Below are 25,199 nucleotides of genomic sequence, written 5' to 3' on the forward strand. Positions count from 1 at the left end.
TGCAGCGGAGGATGGCCCAAGTGCTTGGGCCCTGCACCCCATGGGAGACCAGGAGAAGCACCTGGCTCCTGGCTTCAGATCAGCGTGATGCACCGGCCACAGCGCGCCAGCCGCGGTGGCCATTGGAGGGTGAACCAATGGCAAAGGAAGACCTTTCTCTCTGTCTCTCTCTCTCTCACTGTCCACTCTGCCTGCCAAAAAAAAAAAAAAAAAAAAAAAAAAAAAAAACCACCCACACACACAAAACTATATTCGCAGCAATACTGACACACACAGACATTGCTTTTTTCTTTCTTTTTTGTTTGTCTTTAAATTTTAGCTCTCACATACAAGAGAGAGCATATGGTATTTGCCTTTCTAGGTCCAGCTTATTTCACTCAACATGATGACTTTTTTGATCTTCCAGATATGAGAGAGAACATGAAGTATCTGTCTGCATCTGTCTTTTTCAATGATCTATAGGTCCATTCATTCTAATTTATGGCTAATAATACACTACTGTGTTATTTTATATCATCTTTTATAGTCCATTCAGCCACTGTGGGACACAGAGGTTGATTCCATACTTTGGTTATTGTGAGTAGTACTGTGATGAACAAGTGTCTCTTCAATATGCTATTTCATTTCCTTAAGATATATACTCAGAAAGGAATGGTCCGATCATATCGTAGATTCATCTGTAGTTTTTCTGATTAACCTTCATACTTTTCTTGATAATAGTGACGCTAACTTGAATTCCCACCAAAGGTGTATAAGGATTGCCTTTTCTCCATTCCTCATCTGTTTTTGTTTGTCTTTTTGATAATAGCCATTATAACTAAAATGAAATAATACCTCATTGTGGATTCATTATTGTTTACTAAAAAAAGTAAGTATGGCTCTCCCAGACAGCCCTTAAAATAGGCCTATGGAATAGGAGAGTTGCCACTTAGATACTACCAAAGATATTTCTTCCTGAGAACCCTTTTTTTTTCTACTTTGCCAGCCCTAAGACCTCATGACTCAACTTGAGAACACAATTAGAAGAGAAGTTGTCTCACATACCCCTATGATAAAACCACTCCAGCATTTCTGTCCTTTTAGTTTTTGAAATATGTTCTTCACTTGCCAGGAGGTTTGTGATGTCTCAAATTCATTTACCTTGGGATACCTTGGAGTCCTAGGTACAGCCAAACCACCATGTTAATAATGATAGCATTCCTAGAACTCTCTGTTACTTTCATAGATTGGTAAATTTTGTCCAGTCTGCACAATTCTCTCAATTCAATCCTTCCATCCTTTTTGTGTGGAAGCCTTCTTCTGAGTCTGACCTTTTAATTGCCATCCTCTGAAGTCTTGTGGAATCTGACTCTAGTTGCAAATCTGCAGACTACAAATAGTGGTGGGAACGAAGTATGAGGAAAACTGGTGATTTCTCTTAGGCATTTTCTTTCCTTATTCATTTTTGGGGAGGGAGAGAGAGAGAGAGAGAATGACAGAGAGAGAGAGAGAGAGAGAGAGAGAGAGAGAGTGAGAGCTCTACAAGCAAGGACTTCTATTTACTGGTTCATTCCCCATACACCTGCAATGGCCAGGGTTGGGCTGGGACCAAAGCTGGGAGCCAGGAACTCAATTCAGGTCTCCTGCATGGGTGGCAGGGACCCAACTACTTGAGATGTCATTGCAGCCTCCCTACATCTGCATTAGCAGAAAGCTGGAGCCAGGATTTGAACCCAGTTACTTCAGTGTGGAACATGGTGTTGTAATCAGAATCTGAACCATTAGGTTCAGTGTCCAACTGAAAGCATCTTGCATTTTGAGGATGGCAGAAATACTGTCAGGCAGGGAATAGGCATTTTATTTAGATAGCTAGAGAAATAATGTGAAATAGAAATTTTAAATGAGAATTCCTGCACATACTCCTTTTGAATTCCCAGTATCCTGATAATTTCCATTTGTATAACAATCAAAAAGAGATTTGGAAAACTTATTTATATTTATGTTGAAGTGTGGTTATCTGCAGAATTAAGATACTATTTGGTTTCTGATGATCTCAAACCTTTCGCAAAGCAATGAATTTCTAATTCCTTCAAAAATGACATTTATGTTAGTGCAGTCATAGAAAGGGTATAGATTTCATGCTGTGTCTTGGGTAAAGAAGTTAGGGATTTGATCTTGCCATTTTTCCCCTTGAACCACTGCTAAAGCAGCCACATTCATAAGCAGTCTTGCACTTTCTGATGACATTGCAACAAATCGTTTAGTAGAGTTCTTTGCTCCCTCTCCCTCTCCCCCTCCCCCTCCCCCTCCCTCTTCCTCTCCCTCTCCCTCTTTCTCTCCCTCTCCGTCTCCTCCTCCCCATCCTTATCCTTCTTAGTGGAAGAAGGCAAGAATTTATTTTCAAAGTTCAGAGTAAGGAGCCATGAAGCTATCACTTAATTCCTGTGCCCCCAGGTTAGGAGATGGGTGCTTACGTATCGAAGTTGGGACATGATCAGTTTGTGTCCAATTTCCTGGTTTGTCAATGATACTTGTGGCCTGATTGATCAGTGTTGCCCTACTCTTCAGAGAATTGTTATGATGCCCAGTTAGGCTTTAGCTGTTTTGGGGTTACATGCATGTGGTAGTTACATGCGCCAGACTTGGAATTTTCCTAAACGAAACCCTTCCACATTACTGGTCCTCAAGAGTTTATCTAATAGAGAAACAAGTGACATCTTGAGTCCTGTGATTTGAAAGATAACTCCTTCAATTCAGCGACTTCCTTTAGATAAACGGTTAATCCTAAAGGACAGCAAGAACATCTTGGGGCAAAGGAGACTGACAGGAGGCAGGGTTTGGTCTCACCCTTACATGCTAATCCAATATTCCCACTTTCCCACAATGCACCTGTCTCCTACATGAGGAATGAGAAGATGCCCTGCGCATATGTAAGCTGAAATCCATGAGGACTCACCATGAGACTCCTAGAAGACATGATGCACACTAAGTGCTGCCCAAACTCAACCTCATTTGCACATCCAGTTAGGGCACAACCCCCTATCCCATAAAACGGTCTGTTGGATTTGGGAGTGCTCCTTGTCTCTTTGCCATGTTTGTGCTCACTTCATGGGCAGCTTTCTCTTTCTTAGTAGGCCTTTCCTCTTGTCTTCTTAAGCTATGACTTTTAAGTGAAAATCACTCCATTCATAGATCACTTCCACATTCTCTCTCTTGGATACAAACTGCACTTTCCTAGTTCTACCCTACCTATCGCAAACATCTAATCCAGAGTCTGTCAATTTTCCTATATTTATTTGGCCTACCAATCCTACTACTATCAATTGCTGCTCTAATCAGAGTTCTTATCTGCAAACAATCTAAGCCGTCTTTGTCCTCTTTAGGTGGCAACATGATTTGTTTTGAAATGTGGTTATTGAGAAACATAAGGACAGAAAGAGACAGGTGGAGTGAGAGGGAGAGGGAGTGGTGTGTGTGTGTGTGTGTGTGAGAGAGAGAGAGAGAGAGAGAGACCCAATCTGCTGATTCACTTCCCAAATTCCCATAGTGCTGAGACTGGGCTGGGCTAAAGTCAGGAGCTAGGGATGCAATCCTGGTCTCCCAGGTGACTGGCAGGGACCCAGCCACTTAAGCAATCTCAGAATCTGGATGAGGAAGCCAGGAACTCTGATATGGGACATAAGCATCTTAACTAACCACTAAGTTAACTGTCTATCCCTCTTAATAGTTTTAGAACAGTGATTATTTGTTTATTTTTTAACAAATAAAAGTTGTATATATTTACCATGTGTAACACTATGTTTTCAAAAATGTGTACATTGTGGAATGTCCACAATGAACTAATTAATATATGCATCACCTCATATACTTATGTGTGTATGAAAAACTCTTATAATCTATTGTTAACAGTTTTCAATCATTTGATACATTATTATTAACTGTAGTCATCATTGTAAAAATGGATCTCTTTTACTTATTCTTCCTGTCTAAATGAATTTTGTATACTTTGCCCAACATCTCCCCAACTCCACAGCACCACCAGACCCTGGTGACCATCATTCTTCTTTCTGCTTTTTGAGTTCAACTTTTTGATTCCACAGATAAGTGGCATCATTCAATAGTAGTGAATTACACTAATGTGTGTCATCAGTCTCATCTTACTTCCTCATCCCAGCATCTTCTTCTCTGATTACTCCCACTTTGGAGACATCCCAGTTTAGTACTTGACTTTCCAGGAATGAACTCTTTCAAATAGAACACACCGGTTTTAAATACCTCCCAGGGGTTTCATTAATTATGTTGTGAAACTCTGCAGGATTCCCTACTGAGCATTATTTGTATTTTGAAGATGCAGTGTAACATGTTTATAAATCATTACATCATTATTAACACTGGGGAATTAGAGTTCAATATACTCTCCCAAGAAAATCACTAGAGTTTCCGAGTGCACACGTTTTTATTAAATCCATGAAAAGTGACAAAAACCAGGGATGTTTCATCATGATATTTTATTATGGGTGTCTGTAAGAAAAAGAAAGGATCGAACCACATACAAGCTTACAAAATTAGAGTTCAAAACATTCTTTTTGTTATTGTGACAAGAGCAGGCCCATAATCTGCTTTTACTTGTGGACTTTCCCAGGATAGAGGGAGAGAGTCCCCTGTGGCATGTCAATTAATCTTCCTGCTAGGAGACAAAGACACTGTGCATTTATGTTTTGAATGCAAGCCAACATTTCTGGCTTAGTTTTAAAAGTGAAAGTACATTAGCACCATAACATGTGTTTTTAAAGCCTTCTAAAGTATTAGTAATCTTCTCCAGCAATGAGAAGGAAAGAGAGAAGCACCTTTAAAAGCAGTTGATACCCAAAATTCAAATAAATGTGGCTTTAAGATTCTTTCTTTAAATTTCACTACACTCTAGTTTTTACCAATAGTCTGAAGAATTAATCAATGCAATTGTTAAGTTTTGTCAGCTTATATGAATTTTTTGCTTGGGTAGGACTCATAGAATTTATGTATGTTTCTGACCAGTTGAGGTAGTTGAAATAGGGAGGCCATTCCTAATTTCATATTTGACTATTTCAGAAAGAAAGGTTGGGCTAAGATTCAAACAATGTAACACAGTGTTATTGTAAGAGTGTTGAAGTTTATTTATTATAGCACCATTGAGACATTTTGAAATTGGAATTGGTAAAAAAATAAAACAAAAAACATTTGAAATGTGTTTGGTGGAACAGCAAAAATCAGAAAAGTATCCTTTTTTTGTCTAATTATTTTTCCAAAATTTTGGAAATAAATAACAGAAATTTAGTTGGTCACTTGTACTGGTTGACAAGATTAGAACAAAAGGAACACATATAAAATGTGCAATTTTCTGCTGGGGCTTCAGAAAGAGGTTGGTTTATAAAAAGCAAACAGGGCCAACGTCCGCACCAAATTCTTGATCAGGACCACCAATATCATAGGGTGCAATATCTATAATGGGTAGTCTCACAGCCTTGCGTGTTCTATATTCAAAGACTGTTTTGCTCCATTCCCCAGTATGTTTCTGAAAAAGAGAAATAATAAGTAAGTAAGTAAGTGATCATCATTACAATTCCTCCAACCAATCAAGCTGGAAATTGCCCATTCTCATGGGATCTCCTGGTAGGCCATGTCATCTTGTGCACACAGGACATCTGCTCTGCTTCAGAGCTGTAATCCTCTTAGTTGATAAATCATATTCTTAACCCAAAACTTTGGGAGGCCTCATAGTAAAGCTGGTAGGGGGATCACCATAGGAGAGCCCGTTGTTAGGAGGTCTGGTTTTGTTCATTGCTACCAGGTACACAGTTGGCTTACTAAAAAATGGACAGGCCACTCACAACGGAATTTGCTAGTATTAGAAGTGAATTCTCTATTTTCCTCCACCAATTAAAATAACAAAGGACAGATTTGAAGTTAACATTTAAAACTTAAAAAAAAAACAAAGATTTTTAGAGAGAATTCATATAACACATGCAGAATATATAATTATCATCATTCTACAGTAACTAATAAAGTTTATGTTATAGATTAGTTTAAATTTCTATCATTTCAACTGGTTTTTATTTGGGGGGCAAGAAGATCTAGTCACTTTTTGTGATACTTGACATTCCCTGGGATCAATCAGTAGATACAATTCACAACAAAGGCTGTTTTTGTTCACCCTATTAATTTTATTACTTCTTTTCAAAATAACATGGTTAAACTAGAAATGCTTGGCATGTAATTTCCTATGTTTATAAAAATGTAACTTACAGAGCAGCCATCCTCCAGAACTGTGTATGTGAATTTGCTGTTTCCTTCTGCCTTGAATTCTCCTTCATTTGATCCCATCAGCTTCAGGGCTTTCTTTACATTCCCACTGGCCTGATCCATGTAAGCAATGCTATTCTTGCAGTGATAGGTGATGTTCTGGGAGGCTCGGCTGGACAGCAGTCGGAGGAATGCTAGTTGTACATCCAGGACGTCTTCAGGAAGTTCAGGATCACCATAGCTAAACTGTAATAGGGAACACAGAAAACTGCTCTAGTTTTCTAGTTTCCACTGAATGTAAGATATTCACATGGCATTACAATGGGCATTGTAGTACAGGCTGTTCATATACTTGATGAATATTTTACATATGAATATATTTTTATTAGATGTCAGAGCAAAAAAGATCTTAAGAAGTACAGGTGTTTGCATACAAAGTAATTCAATCTGATTTAGCACTTATGGAGGGGCAACATATGAAAGTTATAAAAGGATAATCACCTGATTGCCTGAATGTTTAAAAACAATCATTTGAGCTCTTCTATTTGATAATTAACTTAGGTTTGTAATGAAAAGATAGGGGCAATGAAATTTGTCAGGAAAGTAGGGATGACTTATTTTAAAAGGTTATATGCCTTCTCACCTGAAAACCGCCATCCATGGACTCTCCAAACCAAACATGCTTCTTCTCAGCACCAGAGTCCGTCCACCACTTCTTACGTGGGATACTCAGAGGATTGGCGTTTACGCATGTTTCCCCAGTCTCCATGTTACAGAACACTTTGATAGCATCCAGCTTGCAACCTTGGTTAGGATCAACCCAGTATTCTCCTGAGTAGTCACAACAAAAGGACAGTGGTGATTGGTTATAAAATCCAGTAGTGAAATGTGGAACAGAATTACTTTGTTTAATTTGTTTACCTGCTAAAACATTCATACTGTTGGCTGCTAATGTATTTGTATTATACAAATAGCTTGGTGGAGGACCTTTTCTACTGAAGTTACTAAGATAAAGGACTCAGCAGTAACTACAGAAAACACTGAAATAAAATATAACATCTTGATTTTGCATGATGCTTATGCACCAAGCCTAGAGCTTTTGACTGGAATAGAGTATTGCTGAATAGAGTTTTGCTAAAATCTTTAAATTTTAAAAAAATGACTAATGTAATTTTGCTTAATAATGTAAGCTTGTTGTCTAACCCATATTTATGCCAATAGATTTAAGTCTAAAGTCTCCATGACTGATGGTTCTTTTCTATTTTAAGTAATTTCGAGACGTTGCAGCTATCAAAGGCAATGTTCCATGTCAAGGTATTTCAATGATTGAAGTAATTTTTTAAGAAATAATTAACCCTGTATCTGCAAAACCTTAGACTACCATAATATTCCATTCTATAGAGTATTTTGAAAATTTTCATTTGCTTCTTATTTAAAAAATCAAATATTAGATTTATAGCAATAAATTAAATTGCAATAAATAAATATTCAATGATAAAACTACAGATGCCTGTACCAAATTATATGTATTTAATCCTGAGAACACAATGATGCATTTTACTTCAGTAAATAAGTTTGTGATGATATTCAGAAACATATCAAATAGTGGTTTGTAATAAACTTTCTAAAGACTGTATTTAAATTTTTTATATTTGGAATATTTTGACATCATTTATGTTATGCTATATATCTGCCAATTTACATTTTTCTCACACTGTGATTTATTTTTATTTAATTAACATTCTTTAAGTACTATTTTGGCTACAAAATATTTTCTATTCACAGTGGAAGTTTTCTCTTCCTCAAATCCTAGTGGAAGTAGCTTTTCTCCATAATCTTATCACTGAGAGCATGAATGATCCCCCACGTACCACTCTTAAGTTCAGGATGGCAGAATTTGAGGTCTCTGCAGTTCCGAGCAGGGTTTTTACGAGAACCATCAGGACTAATGAGGCTTTCAATTTGTCCATTAACAGATTTGAGTGAAGACATAATCTCTTCGGTGTTGGTTTTGAAATCCATTGGATCATCTCCATAATATGGGGCAAAACCACCAGATTTTTCACCGCCAACTCCAGCGATGGCAGCCGCACCACCACAGCAAGGACCGGGGGCACCAGGGGGTCCAGGAGGACCTGGCTGTCCTGGGTGGCCTGGGGAGCCCTAGGATGAGTAAAACATGCATTGTTGAACTGGACTTGTCTGGTTCCCACTAAAAAAAAATGCCGCTACTCCAGGAAAATACATTAAAAACTGTCCACAATCATGTTTCTCAGTGCTTTTATAGTGAACCAATTTATAATAACTGCAATTAATTACCAAGAAATATTCTTCCTATGTGTAAGAAGCAGTTGTGTTAGAGCACAAATTTTACTATATTATTCTTTCTTTTATATAACTGATATTTGCAAATAGCCCATGAAGCACAAGAAATAAAATCAGGGAACCTAGATTCTGAGCCCAAATTTCCCATTAAATTAGTACCTTTTGGTTTATGACATAACTTATTAATGGTTCAATTGCTTTGTGTCTAACTTGTGGAGATAGCAGTTTTTATCCCATGCACCCCATGAGTTTAGGATAGGAAAATATTAGGAATGATGGTTTGCGTGGCAAACTAGGGATTGTGGAAGCTGCTTGAGAAGTCAAATGCTTTATAGTAATGTAAATCATTATTATTAACATAACTGTGTTACCTCTAGTGTAAGCTTAACATTGGAATGTCCATTTGGCTAACTTGCCAGATGTTATTATGATTCATTCATTAACAGATTTGAGTAAAGACATAAGGTTCACCCACAGTTATCAAAATATAAGCCCACCACTCCATTATAGTATGATGAAAAAAGTCCTAATATGGTGAACATTTTAAAGTCATTGTTCTATTTCTAAATGAGATAATTGCATTATTGAAGTTACTCTACCAGTTTAAAATACCATGCAGTGTTTCTGAACAGTTCAAGATTATAGCGAATCACTCATGTGCAAGTGAGGTCTTACCTCTGATCCTCTTTCACCTCGGTTACCTCGAGGCCCTGGTGGTCCAATGGGACCTGGATGTCCACTTGTTCCATCTTTGCCAGGGGGGCCACTAGGTCCAACAGGTCCCTAAAAATCATTGTGACGTCATAATGTGAGAATATCTTCCTGCAGTGCAAACATTTTAAAACTCAGACTTTTCAATAGATGTCTGTAGTACTTACTCTGGGGCCTGCAGGTCCTGGACTACCAACTGCACCCTGATGACCAGAAGGACCCTGAACAGAAAGGCAAGATGAGTGTGAGTGAAGACCTTTCAAAGGTTTAGAAAGTACATATTCAAGCTCAGACAAAGAAGCTTGGGGATCAGGATGAAACACTGTTTCTCTTTCCTTAATCTCCCTATGGTTTCTCCCAACTGTCATTTCAAATAAGGCCTTGAGTCCAAGCTTTTAAAGATGGGACATTTTCCCTGTTATCTCTAAAATTCACCTAGTCCTTAATTAAAATGCACTAGAGGGGATTTTCAAACAAGACAAATGCACTTACTGGAGAACCTGGAGGGCCTGGATTACCAGGGAATCCTCGATGTCCTTTGATGCCATTGGCGCCACGTTCACCCGTTTCACCTTTGTCACCACGCGGGCCTTGGGGACCCTGTAGAAACACATTTTACATGAAGGTCATGTACACAAACACATATTGAAAAAATAATGGAGTTTATAATAAATCTATTCTTCTGACAGTCTAGATTTCTAAATTAGCTGGAAATGCTAATTGGCAGACACTTTATATAAAGGATAACACTATTTTTTTGTGATTATTTAAATTTGGGACTGATAATGGCATGGGGTTCTAATAATTGATGCTTATAGACCTAGTCCCAAAGAACTCTCAGGACATGGATTGCTTTCTGTACTATAAAAGGACAGTTACTATTTACTGCATAGTTCTATACTTTAAATGTTTTCTTCTTGAACATACCAGAAAACAGAATGTTTCCTATGTTGCAGAAGAAGTTAGAAGAAAACAAAAAACAGACAAATAAACAAAACAAAACTTACAGGAGCACCTCGGGCACCAGCAGGACCAGGAGCACCGGAAGGACCAGCAGGGCCCTAAATGAAAATACACGAATGAGCAAACCATCATGAGGTTGCTATATTCATTGCTACAATTTTTAAAATGAATAATTCCATATGCATACTATTATTGGAAGTTAATATTGTTTTCTCCTTTAAAGTCCATTCCCTGTTTATATCTTTACTGGCCAACTAAGCAGGGCAACTAGGAACAAGTTCTATTAACTCAGTCTTGCATTTACCCAGAAAATATATAGTTGCTCTGATCAGTATTAATTGGTGTTCTATTAATGAATTTTCCATTGATTACTGCCAGAAATCTCTAGTGTAGCTTTATCACTACATTTGCCTAAGGAATGACTAACATAAAAGCTATCAAACAAATGATAACAGATATTTTGATTGGCAGATCTGACAACCCATGTTTTATCTACAAATCCCTTTATTGAGGGAAATAGATAAGAAAGAAGAGATGGCGTTTCTCAGAACTCACAGTTTCTCCTCGATCACCACTCTTTCCAGCTGGACCAACAGGACCAGGGGGGCCTGGATGACCAGGAGCACCAGGAGCCCCTGGGGAGCCATTTTCACCACGGTCACCCTGTAAACAAATTCATACATCCATCATAAATATGATGATCATTTGCTCCAATGACAACAACCTGTCTCACATGCATTTGTTATACCTTGCCACCAGGAGCTCCATCTCTGCCTGGCTGACCATCTGATCCAGGGTTTCCCTGATTTCAAAAAGAGAGAAAAAAATCAAGTTCTTTTGAGTCATCTAAATACCATCTAAGTCATGCCTTCACTAAAGGGGCTGAACATTGGGTTTTGAAGAGGAGAAATCTTAGCAAATACAGTGGTGTGTAGTTCCTTGAAGGGCATGATACTTAAACAGATATATGGTATATCTATGGTATGAAAATTTCATGAGGTAGGAGCAGAAAAGGGCTTAGGTAAAAATGTCTCAAATAAAAATAATATTAATTTGAAAATTGAAAAACATGAGATATGACTAAGCACAGATAGTTGAATACTTTTACACACACAAAAAGATGTTAATTGGGACTCTGCCCATCAACTTGTTTCCTTATTTGGTTAGATATAATATTTTCTCCACTAAAATGATTTATTGGGTAAATATTCATAAAAATGGTCTTCAAGTTGTATTCTATTTTATTCTAAGTCATAATGAAAAAAGAATTGTTAACAGAGAAGGAAAGAGATCTTGGCTGCATGGTCCTGTTTATTCTTTTAGATATTAATGCTCAGTCTGACATAAATAAATGATCCAATTTTACCTGGCCAATTGAAGATGTCTTAAGAATCACTACTTACGTCTCTTCCAGGTTCACCAGCAGTGCCAGCCAGGCCAGGAAGACCTTGGGGTCCAGGAGGCCCACGTTCTCCATTCTGTCCATTAACTCCTGGCTTCCCACTTTCACCCTTTGTACAAAGCAGTGGAAGATCTCATTTAAACTTGTGAAATCAATTAACATTTGTTATATTTACTTCACTGAGGACAATCCTGTGTTATTCAATTTTTATTGACTTTTTTTCTTAAAACGATGCCTTCTGTAGGGGAACCATGGGGAAACAAGTTTCTTGCATTTTTCAACTTGTTCAGTGACTCTGGATGCCAAAGAGCTGAGCAATTACATGATTATCTCATTCAGAATACATTTTAGCACAATAGATGTAGGTGTTGTAAGAAACAATAACGGTGAACCTTCATGAAATCATAGGTTTATGATAAACATTAGAATTAGGTTTTATAAACATTTCTTTGTAACTGAAGAATATACACTTAGTAGGTTTGGCATATAAGTTAAATCTTCAATAGCGAATTTTAATTTCATGATCATTTATATGGCGTTTTGTTGAAATTTTGATATTTGATATGGTTAAGTGATCTCTGAATGCTACCAAGGACGCAAAGTCCAGTGAAAGGTGGCTACTCACCTTGACACCCTGAGGGCCAGGGCTTCCCCTAGGACCTGGCATGCCTGGTGGTCCTGCGAGACCCCGAGCTCCTGTAATTCCTGCAAGTCCGAGTGGGCCTGGGGCTCCCTATTGTGACAGATGATGAAGACATAGTTCCTTGTTACTATGTTTTCCTCTATTAATTTGTGATCAGTAATCAAAACAATATTGTCAATCAATAAAGCAATGAAGTCACTCACTGGAGGACCCTGGGCGCCAGGGGATCCCTTCTCTCCTGGTTGGCCAGCGTCGCCTTTTGGTCCAGCCACTCCAGGGTTGCCAGGAGCACCGTTGCTACCTGGAGGACCTGGAGGCCCGTCCTTGCCTGGACCGCCACTGGGGCCTGGGGGTCCTGGGTTACCCTACAAAGAATTGTTTTACATTTGAATATTTATAATGGAAAAAGTGATCTTTTTTCTTATTTTATCTACTTTCAATAATTTTACATGGGACTTAACAGGCAGGTCAGTAGCAATTTGTAAGTTTCTTATGCTATAAATATTTGAATGCTCTTCCTGAAACACAGAATGAGAAAAGACTTTTAAAAATACTTACATTATTGCCAGGAGGACCAGGAAGACCACGTGCACCAGGGAAGCCAGCAGCACCCTATGAAATGATCATTTATTTTTGAATTTCAAAAGTAGAGCAAATATCTACACTGTGCACAAAGAGTAAGCAAAGTCATACATCTGCTTTCTATCTCAAAGACATTTACGGCTTGTTTTTCCCTCTTAGGATTTTTCATATAACTCAAATATGGGTGAGTGATTATAATTTTTCAACTCTGTTTTAGCTCTCGTATCTTGAAAACAGTTTTTACATAGCAAGACAGGAATGAATGTTTTTCAATAATAGTGCAGAGAACAGTAGTTAGACTGTCAGTACTTACTGGGCCACCGGGACTGCCACGCTCGCCTTTGACACCTTGAGGACCAGGAGGACCCTATGTGAAATGGAGGGGGAAAGGTCTATGAGGACAGCACCGAAATCAAAATGTGAGAGAAGTGTTGCATCATGGGAAAACAATAACTCTATGAAGAGGTGAAAAGAACTTGAGTGAATCCATATCTAGACTGCTGGAGCCAAGATTTAAACTTAAAACTGTATTTCCACAAAGATTAAACTCTTGCCATCAGAACATGCTATCTCAGCATGAAATATCAAATTAATAATAAACTACATTTGTAGAAATTAAAGAACAAGAAGGAAGGGAGGAATGAGTGGGATTGATGGAGGGAGGGAAGCATGATTTAAAATAATAATAATAAACTACATGTTTTCCATGGTGGGGGTAGGGACTAGAAAGAGAGAGAGAGAGAGAGAGAGAGAGATGGAAACTTACAGCAGGCCCAGAACCTCCAGGGGGTCCGGCAATACCAGGAGGACCGCCTTCACCCTTCTCACCGGGAGCACCTCTTTCTCCTTTAGCACCAGGCTCACCATTCTGTCCCTATATGCAGAAACAACCACCTGTCACCGCCATCCTTTACAACAGGCTTGGTTTATCACTGTCTCTTTTCAGAATATAGACTTCTTCAGATTGAAAGACTTGGAAATAATATAGGAAAGATGTCTGAAAACATGACTGCAAAGTCAGTAAAGGCATTTCCATGAGAGAAGACAATCAAGGAAATATAAAGTGTATATAATTTGCCACTAGAGAGGAAGTTTCTCCAAGGATTGTGCATCTGGAAATGAAGCTTTGAGAAAGATTGAGTTTAGAGTAAATTTTAATTAGTATCAACTTACAGTGAAAGACCTTAGAAATATTTAGAGTATCTATGGTGTGTTTTAGCCTCACCATGCAGGTAGAGAGGAAGGACTGGCATTTTTATTTCAGCCTTTAAAAAGGAGGAGTGGGAGTAGTACAACAAAAATAAAAATCAAATAAGTAACATAACGCAACAAGGAATGGAGTATCGAGGCTGGATTAGAACCCAAGTTTGCCTTGCACTTCTGCTGTTTTTTTTGTTTTTTTTTTTTTTTTTGCAAGGTGTTGATTCTGAGTGACTAAATATTCATACTTACAGGAGCACCAGGGAAGCCAGCAGGTCCTGGAGGCCCGTGTTCACCTCTCTCTCCCTGAAGAGAAAAATATCCCTGTTAGTCGCAATGGAGAGACCTTCCCATAGGCAGTACACCTTTTCAGAGATAGACACAAGAAGCTAACATAGTTTAATTTCTGAAAATTTTTCTACTTCTAAAAAAAGTCATTGATTGATGCATTACTAAGAAGAAAATTGTGAAATATTTAAAATATTTTATTGTATAATTTTAAAAGTGTATTTTAAAATATAGTGAAAGGTTAATTGAAAAACTATGTAATTAGTTTATTAAAAGTGATTTACTATAATGCTGTCTGTGGTCTCAAACCCTGAAGGCAGAGAATTTCAGATCTATAAGGACTCTTAGGCAAAGGTCTTGTAGATTTAAGAAGGATTAACTTACAAACCTAGAAGCATTCATGCATTTCAAAAATTTTGCTCCAATATAAGGTTATATTTTAATTTAATTTTCATGAGCATGTTTGAAGTAACTTCAGGTATTGTTTGTATCATTTTTACATTTTTTCCAGAGCTATTTAGAAAAGGTCATGATTTAAAATTGTCTCTTGTAAATTTTAAATTTAATAAATTTTGCATTCCTTTGCGTTTCATATGTTGTGAGTGATAGAACTCTAAAATTGAGATTTGGAGCACCTGGGGCCAAATTGCTAAGGGTAACATGAAGAGATTGTGTCTGAGTGGGTCTAAAATATGCTGAAAATGTCTTTAGCACTTACAGGGCCACCACGAGGTCCAGCTATGCCTGGAAGTCCAGGAGCACCACCTTCACCCTGTAAAAAGGGAAAACAAACAATATGGCCACTGTTCTTCATCCAAGGTCAAAGATACTTTACTTCTTGCCCAAGGAGGGTTAAGTGTTACCTTATCTCCAGGTTGGCCAGCTGGGCCAGGGGGACCAATGGGACCAGCAGGACCCTAAAGAAAATATAAATATATTTTTAAATTTTGAAGATGAATTCATTACTATCATTCATTTCCTAAACTCGAAATGTAATTTCTCTTGCGGTATGTGCTTTACTCAATGTGTGATACTGAAGAGTTTAGTAAATGCAAGTTTCCCTGAGGATTACCCTAGAAGACAGTAAGATCCAACAGCAGTTCATTGATTCATTGTTTTTCATCTCCATTGTGGGAGATGAATAGGATGAGCTATAGGACATCACAGTAATAATCTTTGAAAATTAAAGTATGATCCTTTATTCAAATGCTTGATAATTTAAAATTTTTAATTTATCTACTGAAATATTATACATTTTTCAAATTGGAATTTTCAAGTACTAGTTTACTTGCTTTACTTATATTACACAACTGAAGTATTAGATAACTTTAACAATGAATGAGGTCTCATTTATTAAAAGGGAAGTATTTATGAGTTATGAAAACTATAGGAACTATAGTATCTATGAAATGACTGAATTATGGTTATCTGTTGCAGTCATATTAGAAGATGTTTGAGAGTAGGAATAGAATTGATTATGATATTTTTGTTTTGTTGTTAATTTTTATTATACAGTAATGATGGATTCACAGGAGATTGCAGAGAAATTTACAGGGACATTCTGGGCTCCTTTCCCTATGTAAACAATCTCAGGCAACCACGACACAACATCCACACCAAGAAACTGATGTTACAACCCTTACTTAGTTACTCCGATTTCACCAGTTGTATTCGACTCCATGGTGTGTCTATGGGTTTGTATGTAGCTTTATATAATTTTTTTTTTTTTTTTTTTTTTTGCGGGTTAAAGAATTTTAATTATAGAGGTTGCATGATAAAATGGTTTCTCAGAGAACACAGTTTTGAGTGCTCATTTGTTAATTGAAGGCTTTTTTTATCTATGCCTAATGCATTAAGGGTTTGTCATATTTTTTTTTTTAAACTTTTATTTAATGCATGTAAATTTCCAAAGTACGACTTATGGATTACAATGGCTTTCCCCCCATACCGTCCCTCCCACCCACAACCCTCCCCTTTCCCACTCCCTCTCCCCTTCCATTCACATCAAGATTCATTTTCGATTATCTTAATATACAGAAGATCAGCTTAGTATACATTAAGTATGGATTTCAACAGTTTGCTCCCACACAGAAACATAAAGTGAAAAATAATAGATGATTTTTTAAAATGATGATGAAATCAGAGCAGACCTATTGTCATGTTTAATCCCAGTGAGAGTCAAGTTGGGAATTGATAATTTCTTTTTTTTTTTTTTTTTACAGAGGATCAGTTTAGTATGCATTAAGTAAAGATTTCAACAGTTTGCACCCCCATAGAAACACAAAGTGAAATATATTGTTTGAGTACTCGTTATAGCATTAAATCTCAATGTACAGCACATTAAGGATAGAGATCCTACATGAGGAGTAAGTGCACAGTGACTCCTGTTGTTGACTTTACCAATTGACACTCCTGTCTATGGCATCAGTAATCTCCCTATGCTCCAGTCATGAGTTTCCAAGGCTATGGAAGCCCTCTGAGTTCTCCGATTCTTATCTTGTTTAGACAAGCTCATAGTCAAAGTGGAGGTTCTCTCCTCCCTTCAGAGGAAATGGTGAAATTATGGGAAATGGTGGCTTGATCAGCATAGCCCTGACTGTTAATGAACAACTAAATACATTATCCCTCTTAGTAGTTTTTTTTATCTGTTCTACTTAATATGACTGGTTTAGATCTGTAATTGATGCACAGTTATTCTTAAGTGTTGAAAAATTAACTGAAATGTGATCCCTGTTGAACATGGTGGTGGGAATGGGAGAGGGAAGAGATGTATAATTTGGGACATGCTCAGGCTGACTTGCCCCAAGTGGTGGAGTTGGAAGCATACCAGGGGATTCCAATTCAATCCCATCGAGGTGGCATGTACCAATGCCATCTCACTGTTCCAGGTGATCAGTTTCAGTTCACAGTTGGTCATGGTGAAGGGACTGGGAGTCAAAGGGAGCACATAGACAAGTCTAGTACCTGCTAACGCTAACTGATGGAGTAAATAAAGGGGAGAGTGATCCAACATGGGAAGTGAGAATCTCAGCAGACTCATAGAATGGCAGATGTCCTAAATAGCACTCTGGCCTCAGAATCAGCCCTAAAGGCACTCGGATCTGGCTGAAAAGCCCATGAGAGTATTTCAGGCATGGAAAGCCAAGACACTCTGGCAAAAGATCTCTGTATGTAGCTTTATATAATTTTATCACATGTGCAACCTTGTATGAACACCTAACTCCTGGCAACTACTAATCTGCTCTAAATCATCGAATTGATACTATCCATAAATATTGTCAGGATGGAATCATGCTGGATGTATCTTCTGAAATTGACTTTCCTTCACTCATTTTGATGTCTCTGAGATGTGTATAGGTTGTTGTGTGTATTGATAATCTATTCCTTTTTGTTGCTGCATAGTATTACATAGTGCTACCACAGGATTCCAATGTTTCGTAAAATCAAAAGTTTCTTAGTGAGTAGTATTGGTTATCTTGGATTTTAGTGACTCATTATGACTTCAGAGTGAGTTTTTTTTATTTCCATTCCTTTTAGATAGTGGGAGATATAAACTGGGAATTTAAACAGTCGAGGCATTTTGATCTTTCTAATGCACAGAAGGTAGGTAAAGTATGATCTAATTTTTCATAAGTAGTTTTTGAAAAAAAAAAAAAAAAAGCCATGTGAAGGACAGTCTCACAGCAGCTGTGGGTGAGGGCCAGCCTTCCGAATCTGAATACTTACTCTTGGACCATCTTTCCCGGGAGCTCCATCAGCCCCTGCGCCACCAGGTTCACCCTGTCAAATAAAAGTCAATGTCAGCAAATGAGAAGTGTCCTCTGAAAATCTGCCAAGAAAAGGGGCAGACCTTAGGGTTTTCTATTTCTGGGGGTATATATTAGGAATTGGGGATCTATCTCAAATTCCACCTACCTTTAAATAATAACATTAATTTTAAAAATAGGTTACATTCAAGTTGTGTTGCTTTCCATTAACCCAAAAATATCTATTTTATTTCAGAATCAAGAGAAAAGAAGTTAGCACCTTGTCACCCTTTGGACCAGGACTTCCAGGACCGCCTCTTTCTCCAGGCATCCCTTGCAGACCAGGAGTACCAGAAGCACCAGGTGGCCCAGGGGGACCAGCAGGGCCCTAAAATCGGGAGAGAGATAGTGAGTGTGAAGATGGAAATAGAATGTTTTTTCTAAAATCTAGGCGAAATGAACTCTCTGGGTTACCTTTCCTCCTTCGGGGCCAGGGGGACCAGCACCACCTCTAAGACCTGGAGTCCCTGCCAGACCAGGGGGTCCACGTTCACCGGGGGCACCAGCATCACCCTGTCACAGGAAATGTGTATCAGAACACTCAAGTCTAGAAATTAATCCAAATATCTTACATAACATTACTTTTGGTGTATGGTATTCCATTTATATTTGGTAACAACTTGGAAATTTTTATAGTTAGAAAAAATGTGGAAATATAGAAAATCTATGTGGAAACTGGAAATTTTAGGGTATAAACATGAAGCAGGGATACTTAATTCATGAAAATATAAGCTTTCTTGAAACATACATTATCATTATTTTATTCACAAGGCAAATTTTCTAAGTTCTTCTAGCTAAACGCTTCTATATACAATCAATATATTGTCAGCATTTCCCTTTTGAAATTTCAAGTCCATGATTGATTCTGTAGGTGCTTATTAACATTAAAAGAATTGAATTTTCCTTATAAAACAAACTTTACATATTGGAAATGTTCTGAGTTCTTTAAGTATTTTCACCAAACATTCGTGAGATTGCTCTTCTGAAAAAATAATATTTTGGCACATTAAACTGGAAATGTATTACTAACCAATTGTTTTAGAAAATACTGAAGAAATCAGGGAATGAATTGAGATATTACCTTGCCTCCTGGGGCTCCAGGTGCACCAGCATCTCCCTTTGGACCCTAAGAGATTGGGATTGTATAGTTGGGTCAATATCAATATGTATTATAAAGCAAAAGCAAAATATACATTTGACCTGTTTGTATAGCATACACATTTTCAAATCCTGAAGCTATGCTATCTTTCTTAAGCTCTATTATCTTATGGTAAAATCCAAACCCTTTATGTGTTAATTGCCTTTTCTATAATTTGTCTTTTTTATAATTAACATTTCAAGACATAATATTAAGACAGATACCAGAGCATACAAAATGAAAATGTTAGTAGTTGAGAAATAGTACTATTACTATTTTTCCTTTTGTTTTCTGCAATTTAAAAAGTGAAATGCAACTTACTGCTTCACCGGGCTTTCCATTTTCTCCTGGAGGACCACTGGTACCAGGTAAACCCTATAAAGAACCATATTTGCATATGTAATCACACCAAACACTGTTCTCAAAAAAGCTTCTCACATATGAATATGTTTCTGCAAGGTAATCCAAAAATGGTCCAATGATTTGTTTCAAGGTAGAAAAATCACTGACAGAAATGTGGTAATCATATCTTATAAACCCAAATTCCTCTATCATCAATTCTACTTCTGCATGTAATTATAGTGATGAGCATGGTGATATGGAGTTAGTTACATTATACATGTATATTACACAGAAAAACGAGATGAGAAGAATCATATAGAACTCTATGAGTTGAATTAGTTCTCTTCTAAGAAGGCCATGTTTATAACTGATGGGAACAAAGGAAGGAGAGAGGGTAGGGTAGAAACTATCATTATGTTTTTTTTTTTTTTTTTTTTTTTTTTTTTTTTTTTTACAGGCAGAGTGGACAGTGAGAGAGAGAGACAGAGAGAAAGGTCTTCCTTTGCTGTTGGTTCATCCTCCAACGTCCGCTGCGGCCAGGCGCTGTGGCCGGTGCACAGCGCTGATCGGAAGGCAGGAGCCAGGAGCTTCTCCTGGTCTCCCATGGGGTGCAGGGCCCAAGCACTTGGGCCATCCTCCACTGCACTCCCGGATTATACTCTTAAAACTATATGTATGTAATGCCTGAAATTGGTTCCCTTTATATAAATTTTTAAAAAGCTAAAAAAAGACAATAGAGAGAACAATATTCTTATTCTGAAATAGAGATGGAAGATATGCCTGTGGAAGACAGACCTACAAATTAAGCTTCAGATGAATTGCAATTGTGTAGGATCCCCTCAAATTTGAACAAACTATGAAAAATACAGCTATGAATAGGACATACAGAATTGTCTGCTAAAAGTAAGTTCTCAAATACATTTAAGCACAAATTCTTACTTGTAATCCTTGTGGACCAGGGGGTCCTGTGTCTCCCTTGTCACCAGATGGCCCCTATGTAGAGAAATACAATGGTATACTCCATTACAAAACACCCTTGCAATTTTTAGCCAGTCCATTGCTTAACTTTAAAGCAATGATGTGAGAAGGGAAGATGGCCTGAGCTGTGGAAGATACACAAGCAGACTTATAAGATATATAGTTTATTTAGAGGTGTTATCATTTAGCTAGTTAACCAAAGAAGCAAGTTTCCTCATTGCTTTGGTGAACTATAACAACACAGTCACAGAGTATATAATTAGCAAAGCCTTGCCCCTCTCCCCTCCACCCTCTTCCAATTCCACTTCATATGAGTGAACTTACAGTGGGTCCTGGGGGACCCTGGGGTCCAGTTTCACCATTCTTTCCAGGAGGACCCTAAAAAAGAAAAGTTACGAAAACTGATGTAAAAAAGATAAGACAGGCATGAAGTTGGATATTCACGCATCTATGAGAAATCTAGAAGCAAGTAGATGAAATCTACATACCGGGAGGCCAGGTCCTCCAGGCCCACCTCGTTCTCCGTTCTTGCCAGGTGCACCCTAAAGAAGAAATGGCTAGTGCTTACTAGTTCTCAAAAGGAAATCACTAGTCATATGGTGCTCTCTGATTTTTGATCTGTCTCCTCCACATGCACACACACACATACAAACATACACAAAATCATACTCAGTGGTATATTTGGTTCCCTTCCTATATGCCACGTGATTTTCATACATTCTTTCACACTTTGACAAGGAGACTGAGTTTTGACCGTTTCTGCATTTCCAAGTGGAAACTGGAAGATCTTCTGTACAATATTTACTGAAGAAATCAATGAGGAAACTCACATCATTTCCTTTAGGACCAGGGAAGCCCATGACACCGGGTTGACCTCGGGGACCGGATGGGCCAGGGGGACCTGGGCGACCACTGTCTCCTTGACTTCCCTAATGAAAAGAAAATTGTATTGAAAAGGTTAGATGAAGATATGATCAAAGCCTTCTCTCTCTAGTTATCCATGTGCATGCAGTCTATTTTGTTTTACTAAGCTTGTAAAAAGAGATTTTTGAAAGGTACATACAGGAGGCCCTGGTTTCCCATCACTGCCTGGTCCTCCTGGGCTTCCGGGCATACCCTGAATTAAAGAAGTCATTAGTCAGGTGATGTAGAATTAAAATATTCAAAAATACATCATATGCTATTTTTACAATTTTGAAATGTCCACTTATACATATAGCCTTATATTTTTACACCTGTTTTTTTTTTTTCTGTCTGTAAAGCATCTTAGTCAAGTGTTGTACTTTCTTTTCTTCCTGTATTTAACCTTGACCAAGTTTTCCTAACATCATTTTGTTCTGCTTTGAGTCTTACAAAAGCTGTAGTGTGGTTTAAGTTGTCTTTGATCTGCCTCCATGTATCTTCCCTTTTTTATCACCAAAATAAAGCACATGTATGTTTCTCTGTACCCTCATTCCTGGACTTCCAGGGGCACCATCTCGGCCAGGTTCTCCAGTCGCTCCTCTGGGCCCAGCGGGGCCTGGACCACCACGCTCCCCAGCAGGACCCTAAGGAGTCAAACAAGTCAATAAGTATTTAAAACAGCCTTTATTGACAAAGATGTCAGCAATATTTAGGTTACAAATAGAGATCTTCAATTGACTTCTCAAGGAGTTGGCATGTTGTTGACATTCTCTACACACAGTTACAATGATATTAGCTGGCATTGCCAAGCCAAAGAATTTTTGAAGCAACTAGGATGACTACTACTTGCTTAAAAGATATTTAGTGGACTTAGAATCAATTTTTGTACATCTAAAGTCAAATATCTTTGATGATATAAAATCCTATTTGCATATTAATTTAGAATTTTCAAAGAGCTTTCAGGAGTTTCAGTCTATATTACTTTAGCAATGATGCTGTGTTGAAAGATTCCCAATTAATAGATATGTTAAAGGATTCTCCCAGGGTTAGGTGACTTGCTTTAGTTCAGAGCTAGGAATGTGACAGAGCAGGGGCTAAAATCATTATTTGACATTGGGAATTATTTTTTTAACTCCCATGGGTTTCAGGTATTTAGTTTTTTATCACTGGGAAACTGCATAAAAAGATATACCTATTTGTAGTACTGTTATTACTTTTGGAAAAGGGAAATTTGAATTATTTACCTTTTCTCCTGGAGTGCCACTTGGTCCAGCAGGTCCTCGGAATCCAGGGGCACCCTGGAAATAAGGAGAGCCAAATACTTCAGTCGAAAGGATTAATTCTTGGGTGGCAATGTAGATGTTCTTGTGTTATAAAACACTAAAATGCTTCAGATGTAGAATGAGTAACTCCACTGAGTGTGAGGTTTCATGGGAACGACAGTGCTGTGGCCTTTCTGTTCGATGCCCCACAGGAAACATACCCTTTCTCCCGCAGCTCCCGGAAGTCCATTGGCGCCAGGTTCTCCAGGTGAGCCGTCTTTGCCATCTTCTCCTTTAGCCCCTGGAATACCTGGAGAACCAGCTTCACCCTAAAACATGATGGCAAAGTACTGGAGTTATGACTGGATTTAGTTACCAAAGTTGTGCCTATTTATTATGTTTGCATTTTTCTAGGAAATGACCATATCCATTGTGTTAACACTTACACGTTCACCACGTGGCCCTGGCTCTCCTTTGGCACCGTTCTTACCGGGTTCACCCTAAAGTGAAACAAATTTGTTTTTTAAGAACAGGGAGGATTCGACTAATAAAACAATCACCCAAAAGACAGTTAAGGGGCCCGAGCTGTGACACAATAGGTTAAAGCCCTGGCCTGCAGCTCCAGCATCCTCTATGGGCACCAGTTCAAGTCCTGGCTTCTCCACTTCTGATCCAGCTCCTTGCTAATGCACCTGGGAAGCAGTAGAAGATGGCCCAAGTCCTTGGGCCCCCGCACCCATATGAGAGACCCGGAAGAAGCTCCTGGCTCCTGGCTTCAGAACAGCCCAGCTCTGGCTGTTGCAGCCATTTAGGGAGTGAACCAGCAGATAGAAGACTTCTCCTTCTCTCTCTGTCTCTACCTCTCTTTGTCTCTACCTCTCTCTGTAACTCTTTCATAAAATTAAAAGACATATTTTTTTTAAAAAATGAAACATAACCACCTAGAAAAAGTATCCCCAAAAAACAAACAAAAAACATAATTCAGCCCTAGGACCATAAACTAAATTTAAATACATTTAAATAAATAGGGCAAAAAGTGCTGTTGATATTTTTGTTGTGGGTTTAAAGCCACACCATCTAGACTGGGAAGAAGAAGAAAGGCAACTTACAGCAGCACCTCGCTGGCCAGGAATACCGTTAGTACCAGGTGGTCCAGGAGGACCCCGGGCTCCCATGAGCCCAGGAGCTCCAGGAATGCCGGCAGGACCCTACGAGCAACCAGAAGGAGACAGGTATGAGCCCAACTCAAACTTTCTTTTCTGAATATCTCATTTAAAACGTCACAAATATATGTCTATGCACAATGCAATAGAGACCGATATGCTGTGGCTGAGGTGGGGGTGAGGTGTGGGCTCAGCTTACCATTTCACCTTTGCCGCCAGGACTACCATTGTTCCCAGGAGGGCCCTAGTGTACAGAGAAGGGAGCACATTAGTCATAATGCAAAGGGTGTGTGTACATTTGAAACTGTTTGTTTCTTTGTAAAATAAATTCATTGTTGGGAATAATGCATTGTACGGATGAAGTGATTCATCCAATTATAACACAGCATATAAAATGCAGGCAAAAGTTACCATTATCCAAATAACAAGGTAGTATAGAACTTCTGTAAACTTAAATAATGAGTAAATAGGAGAAGTGTTTGTTTTCATTTTTCTCTGAATTTTTCTGATCAGTGATTAGTTTGGTGCACATCCTCCAGGTACCACACAACTTTCCTATCCATTGCCTACTTTTTATACTGTATATAGAAACATAAAATTGATGAATTCTAGATTATGGCAATCCTCAAAAACTACCATTTTCTCTAGTAATTAATTCAGTATTTATCACAGTGGGGTGCTTGTAGAACACTGAGCAACATCTTTTTTAAAGAAGCAAGTTTAACTGAGGGCAACATTGAAACACACACATTCCTGGAGTAAGTGCTGCAGCCCTGCATCTCAATGGTCGTTTTATTACTTACAGGAGGACCTTGAGCACCAGCATGTCCCTGCGGTCCAGGCTCTCCTCTTTGTCCAGGGGAGCCATTTGAACCAGGGGACCCTGCAGGTCCAACTTCACCCTGAAAGATAAAATGCAAAGTAATTGATTTTCATTGCAACTTTTAATCACTAAGCCAGTTCACCCCATTTATCCCTATTTCTCTATGGCTGAAGTAGTATGGCTGTCTAATGACACAAAAGAAAGAGAGAGAGAGAAAGAGAAAAGAGAGAGAGAGAGAGAGGGCAGAAGGAAGGAAGGAAAATAAAGAAAAGGAAGGCAAAGAAAATCATGAAGGCAGAGAAAAATGGAGAATATATGTATGAGAGAGGATGTCAGGAGAGATATCTGAACGATTGAATGTCAGTGATGAACTCTTCGATTTCAGAATGAGGCTTTAAATATATGTATAGAT

General features: G+C 38.2%; 1 protein-coding gene across 1 annotated transcript in view; it reads right to left on the reverse strand.

The window, feature by feature from the left end:
- Positions 1-5,108: 5,108 nt before the first annotated feature.
- COL3A1 (collagen type III alpha 1 chain) overlaps positions 5,109-25,199 on the reverse strand; it is a 42,943-nt gene continuing 22,852 nt past the window's right edge. Inside the window, exons 16-51 of the mRNA XM_002712333.6 lie at positions 24,768-24,866; positions 24,164-24,208; positions 23,911-24,009; positions 23,248-23,301; positions 23,023-23,130; positions 22,784-22,837; positions 22,085-22,183; positions 21,700-21,753; positions 21,467-21,565; positions 21,125-21,178; positions 20,961-21,014; positions 20,598-20,651; positions 19,638-19,691; positions 19,260-19,304; positions 18,593-18,691; positions 18,399-18,506; positions 18,099-18,152; positions 15,236-15,289; positions 15,091-15,144; positions 14,337-14,390; positions 13,651-13,758; positions 13,198-13,251; positions 12,861-12,914; positions 12,506-12,667; positions 12,285-12,392; positions 11,661-11,768; positions 11,006-11,059; positions 10,813-10,920; positions 10,302-10,355; positions 9,787-9,894; positions 9,462-9,515; positions 9,259-9,366; positions 8,130-8,421; positions 6,902-7,089; positions 6,262-6,504; positions 5,109-5,530 (exon numbers count right to left, since the gene is read on the reverse strand). Of these exons, the coding sequence (XP_002712379.1) occupies positions 5,384-5,530; positions 6,262-6,504; positions 6,902-7,089; positions 8,130-8,421; positions 9,259-9,366; positions 9,462-9,515; positions 9,787-9,894; positions 10,302-10,355; positions 10,813-10,920; positions 11,006-11,059; positions 11,661-11,768; positions 12,285-12,392; positions 12,506-12,667; positions 12,861-12,914; positions 13,198-13,251; positions 13,651-13,758; positions 14,337-14,390; positions 15,091-15,144; positions 15,236-15,289; positions 18,099-18,152; positions 18,399-18,506; positions 18,593-18,691; positions 19,260-19,304; positions 19,638-19,691; positions 20,598-20,651; positions 20,961-21,014; positions 21,125-21,178; positions 21,467-21,565; positions 21,700-21,753; positions 22,085-22,183; positions 22,784-22,837; positions 23,023-23,130; positions 23,248-23,301; positions 23,911-24,009; positions 24,164-24,208; positions 24,768-24,866 (3,345 nt within the window). The 3' untranslated portion in view covers positions 5,109-5,383. The remainder of the gene's footprint in view (positions 5,531-6,261; positions 6,505-6,901; positions 7,090-8,129; positions 8,422-9,258; positions 9,367-9,461; positions 9,516-9,786; positions 9,895-10,301; positions 10,356-10,812; positions 10,921-11,005; positions 11,060-11,660; positions 11,769-12,284; positions 12,393-12,505; positions 12,668-12,860; positions 12,915-13,197; positions 13,252-13,650; positions 13,759-14,336; positions 14,391-15,090; positions 15,145-15,235; positions 15,290-18,098; positions 18,153-18,398; positions 18,507-18,592; positions 18,692-19,259; positions 19,305-19,637; positions 19,692-20,597; positions 20,652-20,960; positions 21,015-21,124; positions 21,179-21,466; positions 21,566-21,699; positions 21,754-22,084; positions 22,184-22,783; positions 22,838-23,022; positions 23,131-23,247; positions 23,302-23,910; positions 24,010-24,163; positions 24,209-24,767; positions 24,867-25,199) is intronic.

Source organism: Oryctolagus cuniculus, chromosome 3, assembly GCF_051225735.1.
Source record: "Oryctolagus cuniculus isolate XC-2025 breed Fujian yellow rabbit chromosome 3, ASM5122573v1, whole genome shotgun sequence".
NCBI classification, from domain to species: Eukaryota; Metazoa; Chordata; class Mammalia; order Lagomorpha; family Leporidae; genus Oryctolagus; species Oryctolagus cuniculus.